This window comes from Stegodyphus dumicola, chromosome 5 (assembly GCF_044657685.1).
Source record: "Stegodyphus dumicola isolate Sdum_Otavi_A_Nest chromosome 5, ASM4465768v1".
Taxonomy (NCBI): Eukaryota; Metazoa; Arthropoda; class Arachnida; order Araneae; family Eresidae; genus Stegodyphus; species Stegodyphus dumicola.
The window spans coordinates 108,482,147-108,498,915 of NC_140772.1; the positions used below are offsets into that span (position 1 = coordinate 108,482,147).

At 32.0% G+C, this 16,769-nt stretch overlaps 1 protein-coding gene across 2 annotated transcripts in view; it reads right to left on the reverse strand.

Moving 5' to 3' along the window:
* Positions 1–804: 804 nt before the first annotated feature.
* Positions 805–16,769, reverse strand: part of LOC118196788 (serine-arginine protein 55-like) — a 36,731-nt gene continuing 20,766 nt past the window's right edge. Inside the window, exons 4-8 of one of the 2 annotated variants that reach the window (XM_035368253.2) lie at positions 15,727–15,843; positions 15,555–15,624; positions 10,669–10,742; positions 8,768–8,881; positions 805–3,042 (exon numbers count right to left, since the gene is read on the reverse strand). In XM_035368253.2, coding sequence (XP_035224144.1) covers positions 2,679–3,042; positions 8,768–8,881; positions 10,669–10,742; positions 15,555–15,624; positions 15,727–15,843 — 739 coding nt within the window. In that variant the 3' untranslated portion in view covers positions 805–2,678. Of the gene's footprint in view, positions 3,043–8,767; positions 8,882–10,668; positions 10,743–15,554; positions 15,628–15,726; positions 15,844–16,769 lie in introns of both variants that reach the window. The other variant, XM_035368252.2, reaches the window with a different exon arrangement.

Below are 16,769 nucleotides of genomic sequence, written 5' to 3' on the forward strand. Positions count from 1 at the left end.
TTTCGTGGTGTCTCACCAAGACTCTGTAGACCATTATTGTGCATTCTTCAAACCATTACAGTAACAATGTTACTATTTAAAAATTTATCAGTATCCATATTTACTCTAATTATGTATTTTACTATTGGTCGCGTGGGCAGTCATCAGTGGCACCCACAGTTCTGTAGCCGAGTGACCATCACCGGCGACCCCCATGGCAGTCATTGTATTAAATAAAGTGCAGCATAAACATATATAATTTCAGAGACATACAAGAAGTCATTCTGATGTCCATAAAAGATTTTATTACTTAAAATTTGGATACACTGCTAGGAAAAATTGGAGATCGCATGCATTATCCCCAGTAGTTTCATGAGGGGGAATATATAAACATGTTTTGCATTTTTGAATTCAGGATACAGAATGAATTCAGGGAGGGGGGGGGTCTGACCAAGAATCACAAATACAAAAAATTTAATATAAACAAAATTTCTTACAAAAAATATATAATACAAGTAGTCAAAATATTGTTGAATAGGAAAATTTTTCAGTTAATTCACTAGGGGGGTGAGGGAATACAATTTATACAACACAAGTTTTATTAATTCAATAAATTTCATTGGGGGAGATCTTTTTCTTTTGAAAAAACCTTAAAAAAAAAAAAAAAGACAGATTTGATGAACTTATTGGGAAATGTGTTCAACACACTAGCAGCTACAATAAATCTTATCAGATTAAACTTATGATCATATTTGAAGATCCCTCATAAGATCATCTGAATACAACCAATAACAAATCAATATTAGTGACTCAAAAAGACAATCATTCTATGGAATTTACTTTATTGATATTATATACATAACTGCTTTAAAAAGCAGGGTTTAGGTATCCGACACTGAATACAAGAAAAGTGAAAATAATTACTCGACAATTACAATTCTTTAAATATGAAGTTGAGTATTAATAAAAAGATGGAATCTGGGTTGTTCTCAGGAAATCATATATAGTTAGGTAAATACAGTACTTGCAAGGGAGGGAGAGATTACCGTGTGTTACATAATTTTATGAATTTTACAATGTGCATCAAAGAGTATTTCACAGATAAAAACATAACTACCTGGAAAGAAAAATACTTACACCACAATGAATATAAAAATGAAATGATACACTGATCATAACAAGCAAAGAAAAAGAATATCATATTTGTTAACCACTTAACTGTTTTGGGTGCTGCAAAAAGATTTTTTATTTGCCCGCACACCACTCAAAGGCAGTGTATTTTCCTGGCTTTTCCACATTTTTTACTTTGCGGTTTTCCCGGCTTTTCCACATTTTTTACTTTGCGGTGTTTCTAATAGACATCTAGGGATATAGGAGAGACTGATTTGTAAAACCAGTTCAAGGACAGGTTTTTATCACTTTTCATTACGTAAAGAAATTCTGCAGGTTTGTTTGCACGTTTTCTGTGTTTAGGGTATTGGAATAGTATTTCTTCCCAATTTTGTCATGAACAATGGGTCCGTAAATGGCTCATAACAGAATATAATTCTGACACTGGATCAGGAAATCTGAATTTTTTATAAATGATTCTGGTAGTCCTAAGTTCTAAATCGGAACTCCCTAGTGACGATGAGGAAACAGAAAGCTCAGATGATCCAATTCAGGTTCAGAACCTTTGTAAACTAGTAATCCTCCTTCCATCCAAATTTACTTCTTTCACACATAACTCCTGTAAACTGTTCTTTCCAGTTTTGTCAAAAAAAAAAAAGGTCAATTAAGTAAAAATGCCTTAATTTCACCATATCTAAAATTATTAAATGCAATACTTGTAACACTTTTGACTGCTGATCTGAATTCATGTAATCGACTAAATTACAAAATTGTTTATAAAAAATATGTTTATTTTCGGTGACAATATGGCAAGAAAATGAAACAGTTAAGTGGTTAAACTTGCTTCAGCACTTATCTGTTATAGCAACCACCCCGAGTGGGAATTTACGTATGCAATTTTTGTTGTATTCCAAATTTTAAAAAAGGATTATTTTTTACTGTAAAATGCCTAAAAGGTACAAAATGCAGAAGGTTGGTGTTTGTGATATGCCAATTCTCTTATTTTTTTTAAGTGAATATGATCATTATGTATTTTAAGAGAAGAAAAGTGCAAAAAAAATTAGAACGATCTGCAGCCTGTTTATTTATCCCATTATCATATAATGCTTATCTGATAATTAAACATTGTATTTTAAATTATAAAGCAGATTTTGTTTTCATGAGTTGATAATGTTTGCCAACTTAACAATAAATATATAATTTGCAAAGCTTTTTTAAAAAGCTCGCAAAAACCACCAAACTCACCTGTCAAAAATTACTCATTTGTGTCAAGGTGGTTGCATTAATACATAAGTACCTTTTCTTTTCATAACCAAAAATTACAGATCGGTTAAAAAAAGTTTCCATGCATCCACACCAGCACTCAAAAAACGTCAAGTCCATTTGTCTCTGTGAAAGTTGGTATGAAAACTAAAATCATCAAAAAAGGATAAAATAACACTTCCAAATGTGAAGAAACTCCCGGCAGGACATAAGACCACATTTTTATTCAATACAAGGACATCTTACTAAACACACTATATTAAACCTCTAATGCACCTGAGGTAAAAATTAAAAAGCTTATTTTAGCCTTCTAATGGCAGTCTGGATCAATTTTTGTCGTCGGCGGAATTGCTGACATCATCGTCCTTCTGCATGGGAGAGTCGGAACGTTTTTCCGAAGATTTAGAGCGAGATCGGGATCTGGACCTACTTTTGCGGGATTTGGATCGACTTCGGCTCTTTCTGTCATTCCTGTCTTCGCTGGCACTTCTGCTGCGGCTGCGCGACTGCTTCCGGCTCTGGGAGCGGCTAGACCTTGACTTCACAGGAGATTTGGAATGGGATCGTGATTTGGAGCGAGATTTGGAACGGGACCTTGACTTCGACATGGAACGGGATTTGCTTCTGCTTTGACTCTTGCTCCTGCTGTGAGAACGAGAATGACTCTTGGACCTAGACCTCGACCTGGATCTGAAATGAAAATATATCACAGCTAAAGATTTGTTTTAAGGTACAACAACATAGCGACTTATACAAAAGACTTTAAAATGGAAAATTTCAAGCTTTTCAATGAAAATACACAAGTTTTTTTTTTTTTTTTTTTTTTTTTTTTTTGTAAACTAAAGCATTAACTTCAAGGTTCCCCATTAAAATACAGGAATTGTTTTAGGAGAAGTTTCTTTTTTGTGTGTGGACTATAAGAACATCAACTGGCAATGTTCCTTTTGTTGTTCTGTTCCAAAATAACACTATTTTTGATTATTTTAAATGAATGTCTAATAGGAGTCAGATGACCACTTTTCGTTATCTTCAGGATTAGACTATCGGAAAGATTTTATTATATGACAAGGTGGTGGTAATTCCTTAAGAGAATAACCAATTAAACTTTCCCGTGCACCCTCATCCCTTTTTCTATTTTAGGGGCAGTCAAAGATAAAAGAAAACATGGCAGATATTTCTGAACTAATTTTTTAATAACCCAACTGCAGAACAAGCTATGTTTGACATCCTCAGAAAGAGAAATAAAGAACAAAGTTATCAAACTAAGGTCACTTTTTCCCCTAAAATTGCTGATTAAAATTAGAACCAAGATCTTTGGTGACTTAATCCATCACTATGAGATATTTTTCTGCAACTACTTTTAGAATACATCTTAAAATTATCTGGGCACTTTGTTTCAGTTAAAAAAAAATTATTTTACAATATTATCACATTAACCAAATTGTTTACCATAATATGGCAAGTATTTTCTATATTTCTTCATATGAAAAACTGGACACTAGCAAAGCAATAACAATAATGAAATAACTAATCGTGATCATATCCGGCAACATCTAATACAGTACAAAGTTCGAATTCCGGAATGATCTAAAATCTGAACCTCAAAACCACCAAAAATATTTTTCTCGCAGACTTTACGCATGCACATTTCATTCCCCCCCTCCGCACATAATACAACATCCGAAGAGTCCCAATTCTTAATTTCACTTCAACACTAAATAAAATACCTTGCTATTGAAGAAATCATTTTAGCATAAATTTGTATGATCAGTAATTTGGCTCCGTTGCTTCATATGTGCTTGTCACACATCTCAAGCCGAAACATTCCTCACAGATACATCTTTGATCTGATGCCAACCTTGCGAGTCATTATTTATTATACTTCGTTTCATCACTGCATGTTTATCAAAGCATGACAACTTGAGTAATGACTCATGTAGCAATGCCTAAACAATTTTTTTATGTTAAGGCCCATTATGCGCTTCCTCAATCAGCAAGCGAATTTACTTTGACTGACATCTGTAATCCGGTTGATGTGTGGTGATGGACGGATGAAGTTCAACTTCTATCCGTATGTCTGTGGATCAGTTAGGGGTCATGTGGTTAAAAAAAGGAGTAATCAGGTGTCACCAAAAATCAATAGTGGCAGAAATAGCGATGAATGCTGGCTTAGGAAAAGAATGTTTTGCTAAAAAATACTTATTTAAGAATTAACATTATAGCAAGAAATCTGTGTACTGAAAAAAAAAAAAAAAAAAAAAAAAAAAACAGCAATCAGCTGAATTTAGTTAAAAAAAATAAGATAACTGCAAGTACAGCACCAGTTCTATATCAAACTGCTATAGCAAATCAGATATGGCATTACAAGATTTGTTATTTTTTTCCCTTTTGAAACAGGTAAAAACTAAAAATGTTAATTATAAATTAACTTCGACAGTCTTTTAAACATCCCACTGAATTACAGAGTATATTAAATTTGCATTTTTCTATTTATAAATATACCTTTTCGGCTAACATATATTTGTAAGCACATGGAATATATTTTTAGCAGCTCATTTAACTTCAATCAGAACGCCAATGTTTTTTTGTAAGAAAATTCGGTACTATTCCGTTTTGAGGATCGTAAAAAATGTTGATGCTAGTGCTGCTAAAAATAACTGCGGCAACCCTAGTGCAAGAAAGGAAGTACAATAGTAAATAACTATCTAATATTGTTTTCATTTAGAATAAATGTTAATTTCATATAATACTTTTGTATTATTATAATTTATATAAAAAAGGCTAACATAATTGAATAGATTCCTGAATCGCTATTTCGCTACAGCACAATTTCATCTCGTTGGTTGTTCAAACATAATTTTTTAGAATGAATGATGCCTTTTCTTTGAAAAAATTCTATTGTACTTTCGTCACTGGGCAATTCCCAAATTGTTAAAATTCCTAGCGTTATCAAAAAAGGATTTAAAAATTAAAACTAGCATTTCAACAGCATCTTAAGTAATACAGAACTATCTTATGCAATTTGAAATCAGCGCATATGCTAGATTTAGCGCTCTGTTAAATGGGCACGTTTGCTAGATTTGGCGCTTTTGCGCATACATTTTCATGGCAATTTTTTTTACGGTCCTCAAAACTGAATAGTACGGAAATGTCATAGAAGCTGAAGAACAAACTCTGGTGAATTTTTCAGACAATTACACACTGAAATAGGACATAAATTTAACTGAAATAGGACAAAAATTTAGTCTTAAGAATTCATTTACTTGATGATGTATATAAGCCAAAACTGCATACCATGCCTGTATGATACCTTAGTGATAAAATTGACAGTAACATGGTTAACTTTTGGGGTCGCGAGTCAGATCCCTTACACGATTTCTACTCTGTCTGGAACTCTCTTAGCTTCTTGTTCCAATTTGATATATATTTGTGTTTTATAATTTATTTCTATTATTATATGTATAAAATATAATGTTTCATTTATGCTCTTATTTATTTAAATTTTCCATGCAAAAAATTATACAATACAAATTTAAAGCATACTCGCTGTACATATATATATATATATATATATATATATATAGTTTCACTTTTATGTGAATGTACATACATGTGCCGAGGTTTTGGGATGTTTCTAACTCTAAACTTTCACTATTAATTAACATGAGACAGTATTATTAATGTCCTAAACATATTTTAAAAACTTACTATAATAATTGCTTTTAAATTCAGGCCTCTCCAGCAGAAGCGCAGGAATTTTTAAATAATCCATTTTCTTTACCTAATATTTATATATATATATATATATATATATAAGGTGAAAAAGCTTATTTTTATAACTTCTATAAAGAGATATGAATTAAAAATAATATTTTATGGACTATGCATAAAATATAACTGCACATAGTACATTTTAAAGCAAACGAGATTTCTAATAAATTATCCAGCTATGACTTTGAAGAAATTAAAAATGAAGAAATAGATTCTCCCTAAATTTGGGCATATTTTAAAGATATACAATCTCACAAGGCAGTCAGCAGAATACAAGCATAGCAAATTTTGCATAAATATTGTGAACCTTTCTTTACAGCTGGTCTGTATTTTTAAAGTACCAACTATTTTTTTAATTTGTTTCTTTTTTATTTTTTTTTTTAATTTTATTTTTTTCAGTAACAGTACATTTTAGTTTTAATAATATATATTATTTCATTAATATTTAAAAACTAGAAATTATTAATTTAAATATTTAAAAACTTCTAGAAACGCAAAGAATTTAAAAAAATTTACTTCAGCTTCTATGCAATTAGTGATGTTTATAATATGCATTATAACCTTACTTACCTAAAATTTGCTAGCGTACTTTACTTTCACAGTTCACAAGCAGAAATAAAAATTTCCAATAACATGGAATTTAAATATCTTAAGAATCCAAATCCCATAATTTAAATAGAGACATCTGGTAGCAATAAATGCAATCAACCACCGAACTTCCATATGCGTAAATAAAACGCAATAGTGTAAACAGTCTTCCGAGTTTCTCCCAATGACGCTATGCATTCGCAACGCACTAATCGAAACGGGCTTTTAGTAATTGAATAATAAAAGAAGTATGGTTACCTTTTATGTAGACATTGTGCTTGCCAATGACTACAGATTTAAGTTAAATGCGCTAAAAAATGTTAACGAGGGAAAATTTAACAAAAATTTCGTTCCATATGCTAAAAATAGATTTTGTTGATGATAATTGTACACCTAAACATTACATTTGGGGCTATGTCAATTAAGAATAACTAATTTGTTATTCATATAAGCCCAGAACCAGCATCAGGTCTCATATGGCTGCACCAAGTCACAGAATTTAGGACCCACAGAGGCGGTAAGATATCTAGTGCCAGCCCTTAATAAGGCTTAGTACATGTGGGAATTTACTCAGAACTCTGATAAGCCTTAAGTATGTGCAAAAAATACATATAAGTATAATAAATAACTAAATTAATATGATTCTGGCTTAATTGTCTCAGTGCACGTTAGTAGCAAGATAAAATTTAACAGAACTTGTCGTTAGTTGCCAAGCTCATGATTCATAGCCAAATATGTATAGTGAAGGATAGCTAAATTTGATGATGATAGCTGCTAATTTTAAAGGTTTTCATATTGCAAAACAAAAGTGAAATTTTCCAATTAACAGATTTTGTAAAGAAATGTCGAGAAGCAATGAAGATGACATAAAAGAAGTTTTTCATTGCGATGACAATGCTTATCACATCAATCAATTAATGAATGGGGAAATCTGTAGTATGGTTCTAGATCAAGAAAATACCGCTACCAATAGTGAAGTGAGTGACAGAGAAGTTGCTGAAAACGAAAAAATCTCGATTGACAAGTTAGTCAGAATTCTTGACACAGCAGTTGCAGGACTTCCAACAATGTACCTGAACAAGAATTATGTCTGTCTACAGAATTAAAGAGAAAGTATTAGCACAAAAAATAACTTACATTGAAAGAAATGTTTATAAGGGAAACAAACAAATATTAAGCTTTTTTTTTTTTTTTTGTAAATTTTGATACCCTTTAGATCATAAATAAATACTTCATTATTTCATAAATTACTATGTCATATTTTAAATTTTATAATTTCTACATGCTATCTTACTAGATTTAAACTGATGGTCTAAAATACAGAAAAAACCCAAAACCGGAATCACCGAAGTCCTGACGAGTCCGGATTTCGGACTTTGTACTGTACATTATATTCTGCAATAATAAAGAATTCACACTACATTTTTAGGCCCAAAATGCCTGAATCCTTTACTTTTGCATGTATGACAGAGACAGCACTTTATGACATATTTGTTGCATTACTTACTTTGTAATAAAGTACAGTATACAGTGCCTACATATTCGTAATCCTTTCAATACATATTTGACTGTACTTAAATAACATGTATACAAGTGTCTTATACACAATGTTCATTATCATTAGTTGCATGCATTACTCAGTGATGTGAACGTAAGGATATATAAAATAAAATCGCACTTTCAGAGGGCAGAGTATTATAAATTTGTTACATTTCTAACAACAGGAATAATAGTTTAATAATAAACTGAAAAGAGAATCATTGTTATCTGATACGATGTGGGTAAAACATGCTCTGTAAGAGAAATTTAAAGGTAATAATTTACCTGCTCTTTCGAAACAGAAGCCATTTTCATTAAATTTTTTTATTTATTAATCTGAAGCAAACTTTTCACTGTTTCAGAGGCTAGATGTTGCCTAAAATAAAATTTCTCACAACCTTCAACTTTTGACTTTATGAAAAAAGTCTATACTTCCCTTAACTTTCCGCATAAATGGGAATATTATCATTTTCAAATTAATAATAAAGAATGGTATCTACAAGAAAATATGACTCACCGTCGGCGTCTCGATTTGTCTTCGACAAGCTTGATACGTCGACCACTCAAATCAGTGTCATCTAGCTTATCAATAGCGTTTTTCATATCCGAAAAACTAGCAAATTCTACAACTCTAAAAAGAAAAGGAAGAAAAATTTTGGTTAAAATGATCAATATTTACCTTTTTTTTTTTTTTTTTTTTTTTTTTTTAAATTTTATCTGAAAATCCAGATGGAAAAATTATGTGAATAATCTTATTTCTAAAGAATACAGTTACAGAAAGAAAGTACAATTGAAAAGTAGTGATGGAAAACAATAGGTAATTATAATATTTTTTTTAAAGAAACCCACATTCCAATAACAATATCTAATAAGAAGGCTTGATTTCTACTTCCATGAACTTCAAGCCTGCCTATTCTTACTATCATTTCTTTCACTCCTCAAGGCCATCAAACATCTATAAATAATTAGAAAAGGTCAATGAGCAGCAAACTTTGTGAAATCGTATACCAAATTCAGTTGGTGTCTGCTTCAACATGATGATTTGATTCATGTATTAGGCTGGCAAGAAGTTCAACAATAAGAAAGAAAGGTTCACAGGTAGTTTGTGAGTGTTTGTATTCGTGAGAGAGACCAAAACCAATTATCTGATTGCACTAACGAAGTGGGAAATTACGAATATTTCTAAAGAACGGAAGCTAAAAATAAGGAAAGGGGGGATATGTGATAAAAATACAGTAAATGAAATAAGCTCATCTAAATCAATGAACTAAACAGATTAAAGCTGCTCAAATTTAGATTCAACAATACAGTAAAAAAATCTTTCTACGATGTTTCTGGATACATCAAAGTAAAAGAAAAAAACACAAAAATTAAGAAAAGAATTGATGTATCAAAGAACTAGAGTATTGTATTGTATAACCTCCTACACTTTGATGCACCGTGTACACTCGATTATCCAAGCTAATGTCAGCTGAAGGCATGTAACGAATGGTCAATTCAAAAACACCGATAATCCAAATTATAAATTTTCATGCATATTACATGTGTTTATTTCTTAAAAACTCGGTAATTTTACTTTGTTTTTTGAATGTTTCAATAACTGTTGAATATCACTGTCCAGTTTTGATATATATTACAGTATTCAAATCCCTTTTCCTGCAACAGTTTCGACAAAAGTTATTGCTCTCTTGAGACCATTGTAACTGTCGGTACCTTCGTTTATACTTTCAGTATTACTCTCTACTTCTGTTCTTGCGGCATTTGGAACAATCCATATCACTCGAGTACTGAAAGCTTGACCAGTAGAATTCGTCATTGAATTATTTCTCAATGTTTTTTCTTATCAACCTCATAGGAGAATTTTAAATTTCCAATTTTTTGGCAAATCTTGTGATCAAAGTGTGTTTTTGTTTCAAAGTTAAAATAATCTTCTTCCACTTGGTACTTGTATCAATTTTTAAAAGGAAAACAAAATATGCAAGAAACAAAAAATAACGAGTATGCATTTATTTGATAAAAGCTTTTGTTTTAAGGTTAATACAACATTCTTGCACTGATTATTTAACGTGTTCTTCATATTCATTTTTAGTTTATAATTTTAAAACAATTTTCTAAAATGATAGCACGAAAATATGTATGGAACAAAAAAAATAATCCCAGCAATCAAACAAAAATTGAACACGAACAATGAACTATATAAGGTAATCCTTGAAACTAAACCTAAAGATGCAATTCAGCAGTTTTCAGATCATTCTCAGTTTTGAGGGTGCTTGTTATTTTTATGCATTCCCCCCACGCAGCATTAAATGTTCATGCATATGCACCCCTGAGAATTCAGTTTTCAAAGACAAAATCTGTTTTGAAACTGTTTAAAAATATATCACAAACCAACTTCAGTAAAATATGTATATGTCTTACCCTTCATTACGCCTCTGCTTGTGGGCATCTGCATAAGTTACCTCACCGGCTTGCCGCATATAATCTTTGAGATCCTAAACAATAAACATGTATATATTAATTCTAATGTGTAAAATACAAACATAAAATTTAACTAAAACACAAAACATTTTACATCTGAACTATTTAAATATAATATTATTAGTCTCTTATTTTTAAAAACTGGAGATGGCAATTAATAAACACTTCACATTAATTACAACATGATAAAAAAGCTGCTCATAACGTGGCACTTCCATACTGCATATACAAGTGCTTTCTTCTTTGATTTATATCAGAAGAGCTTTTAATAATTTTCAATGTCAGGCAGCAAGACTCTTAGAATATTTTAAGCATCTTCATCACTCCGTAATCGTTCTGAGTCATCTTTGACGTCCGTCTTTCTGAAAACACTTTCTCCATCTTTTTCGCAACTACTTTTCAAACGATATTTAAATGGCATTTCCATGTACTTATCAGATATCCATTCGAGATAATCAAAAGCTTCACTGGAACTATATCTGAACACTCAACCTTTTATCTCGATGAGCATCGTCCTTTCACTTTGTCCATTGAAATCAATCCAGAATGGCTTCGTCCAAACTCCAAATGTTAACATTAACAAAAAAAGGTTTTTTTTCAAAATAAAAAAATATTATATATAAATATATTCTAATTATTAATTTGAAATTTAATTTTTTTGAAAAAATAATAATTATTTTTAAAACAAACCCAAAATCAATGCTTTACCTGAATGACAAAACAGTGACGTCTACAAGTAGAAAGAGGTAGGAAGAATATCGTCCGTAGGGACGACCACCACACATCGATCACACTTGCCCGACACCGGTGGGTTGGTGAAACCCAGAACATGCTGTGCTAGGGCACTTAGCTTCCATTAGGTCATAAAAAGATGTATTTTAATGGTTGCAATAAGCCTCTGGCTTGCCTTTAGATCCAACCACAGTGCATTTCATCCGAGATTCATCGCACGGTCCAACGGGTCGACTGATTGGTAGCGCCACAACGAGTGGTCCCATCGTTACGAAGGTTGATGGAAGGACGATAAGCAGGACCTGCCTGCTTCACCCCTTAGCGCACATCGCAACCCTTTACCGGATCTCGGGCTGGATGGATGGATGGTAACTTATGAAAGAAATGGACAATTTTTAGACAGCTTTGCTGAGCAACATTATATTCGGAATTATTTGCTGAAAACTATCATGCAAATTATTAAAATGCTTTAAATAAATTTAATGTTTTTAAATAAAGGAAAAATTTCTGTATAGGACAACATGCACCAATTGCCTGCAGCAGATACACTAGCAGACAAAAAAAAAGGATGTCACTGTCGATGTAGGGATGAAATCTGCATAGTACAGAGCAAAGCATAATCAGTAAAATTTGCTTTTTGCATACATGCGGCCTCGTGACAATTGAGTGATTTAAGATGCATGGTGTAAACACGCAGTTACAGCTGAAAGTGAGAACTTGAAAACAAAGCAGTCAATTGGCACTTGCGAAGATGTATATACAACTCGCAGGAATCTGCATCTGGATGTCTTATCAGAAAGATGGTAGGACAGCAAATATGAAATGTTGGAGGAGAATTTGTATTGCCCACTATGCAGTTTCCTGGTTTTGAAAGAATGTAGCTATTTTATCATGATTTTTCACAAATACTCCTTTTTCTCTTTCACGCAAGTAAAATTCGCAGCAGCCGCACACAAGGAGGTTGTCCTTCCAGTGAGATGGCCCACAAAGACAGGTATACTGACACAGTCAAAACAAATTTTCTTACCACTGTCGATGAAGGTGGGAAGTTAATTTCATGTTCAAGATTTTTTGAAAAAAACTTTGTAACAAGGATTATGTCTAAATGCTGATCTGCATCTCAACATCGAAGAGTTCACGTATTAGCAATGGTGTCACTGGTATCTCATCAGCATGCATGCTCTTCTCGGATGAGAGTCAGTTCAGCCTTTTGTCCGATTCATCTGGCCAAACGATGATGAGTAATGCTTATCGTGCAGAAAATAACTAATACAGGGAATGATATGGTTTTTGTAGCATCGGTGTATAGGACATAATGTTCAGAGGCTGCACACCAGTACAAGTGCTTGGGCCAGTACTCGATATATTACTGAAGGTCTGCTGTCTCTAATGATAGTTTTGATATGATTTTCCATTTCTGAGGCTATGCGCCATATCATCATGCACGTTGCCTTGACAGCAAGGATAATCAAATCAACACTTTAATGGACATTATGCTCCTTGGATATAAATCTCAGCGAAAATTGATTGGGATGCTTCAGGTGATGTCTTGCTGCTCAAGAATATCCTCCAACATATGAAAACATACTTCTGCATGTAACAAAAATGCACAACTTGCCTTAACAGCTCCTGGGTGCTATAAGCAGATATTAAATGAAAATTTGCATTATATTTTACAGTGGCCATATCCTATATTGGCATCTCTCTATGGAGAGCTTCATGACAGTGGATAACTGGCATTCTTTGTACATCTGGACTGTGAGCTAATAATCATCATTTCTATCAATTTATCTTTATAAGATGCACAATAAAACTGATTTCATGTAATACTTAACATTCTGGCAATACCAATTTTTTCCAATTGGTCTACAACCGTTACCTGCTTTTCATATCAAGTGGCCATCCATAAGTTTTGTCAACTGGTGCATATAATAACTGGCACTGTCTACTAGGTATGATTCACCCAATAAGTTGTTTTGCTTTTATCTTTATTTGTTGAATTATCCAATTTAACTCTCTGACTGCCAATTCCACAAATTTCCCGGACAACACGGAATAAGAATATGTGCTCCTGCTGCAATTTGCTTCCCTCTATTTAAAAGAGTTTCCAGTTTTTTCTTTTGCTTAATCACATCTTCTAAAATATTTAGAATTTTGAATCATGTTTTGGTTAAGAAATGGCATTAGTGTCACCTAAATTTCCATACTGACTTTTTTGTGACTAATTTTGCAAATGCTTAGCCTAGTATTGTTTTTATATTCAGCTTGCCACACACCTCCTAATCTCATAAAAAGAAAAAAAATGCTTTGCAGACAGTATGCCGTTATAAAAAATTAAGATACATGAATTTGGCACAAAGAATGTGAATTGCTGGAACCTTGTTTTGAAATTTACCTAACTTAGTGTAATTTGTGCAAATATTGAATATTTTTATTAGCATAAATACTGTACATTTGTATTCTATAAAGTAAACCATAATTTTATCAGGATTCTTCTTCAGAAAATTTGTCTTTGTGAGATTACTCTCAAAACTGATTTTCATGAAATCTGTATCGAAAAAATTTTGGTAGCAAAAAAGTGCTGAATATTTTAACTCTCAAATACATGTAGATTTGAAACACAAATTTTTGAAGGAATGTGAATAAAAAAATTAAGCAGTCAGAGAGTTAAGAAATGTTGTGCTTAGAAAAATTCAACCGTGCAGCCGAAATGATATGACGAGGAAAGTATATTCTGTTGTTGGAGGAAAAGTAAAAGCCTGACCATCCGGAAAGCTCAGGAAATGCCAAATTGTGGATAGTTGAGTGTTAAAAAAATAGAATTTGTATTACAAAAGGTATACAAATGGGAAAAATTTCTGCCCTAAAATTATAAAAATAATCATCTTATTTGTTACAAGCTTGAACACCAAGAGCCTCTACTTAAAATTATAAACATGCATTTCAGATATAAAAGCCAATGTAATTTATAAGCCTTTAACATGAAAGTATGACAACTGTTATATTACATAAAAGTTGGTGGTGATGTTGCAGAATTTTAAACAACAGACTATATTTTACTGAGATTTTGGAGATGCAAGTTAGATATAATCAAAATTTTTCACATTACATACATTGACTATCCAATTTTTGAGTAGCATATCGTGGATTCTTTTATGCCTAGATCCCATAACTTTTAAAATACTTTAGTTTGTGCTGTCCCAAATATATACATTGCCAACCAGATAGTACACTGCTTTTTAATAATACTAGCTGCCATACCGATAAGCACAAGTTCCGATACTGGAGAAGGCATGAACGCTTGCAAGCGTATTGCATCTGTGTGGAAAAAGGTCACCCAAAATAAACGGCAGGACGCAAATCCTTTCAAGAGGTCAGTAGAAGACGGGTGGGAGATCCCTGGAGAGCTTTCCCTCCTGAGATGGTCTCCCTAAAAATTGCGGTGAACTACACAGTTAGCACAGGAAAACAATACGTATTCACCAAATGGTGAACTTCGGGTGTCCTGCCTATTTCTCTACCTATACCCTATCCAAAATATTAATCATTTTTTCATGATGCAAAGAAAAAACAGAATGTATATCCTTCTTCACAAAAATTAAAGGCTTACCAAGAATTAATAGAGTTTACAGTAAACCAAAATGAACTTGTGACTGATGAGATGTCATGCTTTAGTTGTGACAAACTGCACTATTTGGAAACAATATATATATATTAATATTATGAGCTATATAACGGAATTTGGAATTAAAATATTATCTATTACATTTTTCTGAGAAACTCTTTCCTAACATTCTAAGATATTTTTGTTAGTTGAATGCCGGATAGTCTGGCTTTTACTGTATTAAACTGAAACATCTGCCTTTAAAAAGAAATCTGGTGCATGCTGCCCTATAAGATAATCTGAAAAAATTAACAGGTTAAAGCTATTTATTATTATAAATACTTAAATATTAAAAAATTCATTAAATTCTTTTAAATGTCACACAGTTATAGCAAACAAACTTTTAAAATTAGCTTAACCTTTAAGAAAGTGTGCAATATTAAAGACAAGGGGAAAAAAAAAAAAAAGCAACTGTTAGAGCTACCCATACCTGCCAGCTCACTCTGCTGCTCAAATTTTCTACGATTAGTCGGTATTCTGTCCTCGTGGGTGGGCCGTACCTTCAGTAAAAGTGGAAAAGATTCAAAAGAAAAATTTGACAAAAATGAATAGAACTGAAGGCATTGCAATAAATTATATCAATAGCAGTATAAAATATTTACTTATCCCGTCCTCCACCTTGGCGGCGACGATTTTGCATTGGAGCTCGATAACCCCGGTTTCTATCTCTGTATACGTCATTTCCTCTCGGAGATCCTCTGGCATGTTCAATAGTTACTCTGCAATATGTAATAAATTCTTATGCCAAGGTTATGTACAATCATAAGTTATTTAAATATTTCTTTTAAAAAGGAAATAGAAAAACTACTGTACCGTAGGCTGAAGTTTTTAAGTAATTAATTTTAATATTATTCATATATTTTAATATTGTTTCTTTCTTCTAAATTTATTTATTATAAGTTAATAAGACTTTCAAATTTCAGGCAGTTTTCTCTGCCATAATTCTGAAACTAATTCTAGCAGCATGATATACTATCACGAAATTTAATGAACATAATTTTTGTTTATGAATCTGCTAAATAAATACAAAATACCCAAATTTATTTTAAAATATCATTAAATAGATTTCTTTTTGTTTAGCTGCAAAAGAAGTCATTTTTTTTAATTCAGATTAAGCAGATTCTACTCAATTTTCAGTGGAAAGAAACAACTTTTATAGTTTTGATAGTAATGTGTAGAGGATTTTGGAAAATTTTTGTGTTTTCGAATGGTACCATTTGTTCCCATGCCATCTTTGGGATAAAGTTTAAAAATTGGGACAGCTTAGGAAAACCTTCATGCCAGTTTCTGTGGCATTGGTGAGAGGTCTAGTTGCTTAACAGCAGAGTAGATTAATTGATAATATTACAAAATGAGAAAAATATCCTTCAAAACACTGATGGACTTAAAATAATTTAATATAAATATAACCAGAAATATATAAATAGAAACTTTTAGAACATTCTAATTACAAAAAGGCAGAAACTCATTTATGAACTGTTCAAAATGTCTTAAATGCAAAACTTCATTTATACACAGTTCAGAAATTATTTTACTGATGCTGTACTCCTAAACTTAATACTACGAGGGCTTCTCTCACTGGAAGATGACAATGTAAAGTTTAAAATTAGGCAAATAAGACCTTAGTCTTTCACAGATTGTAATT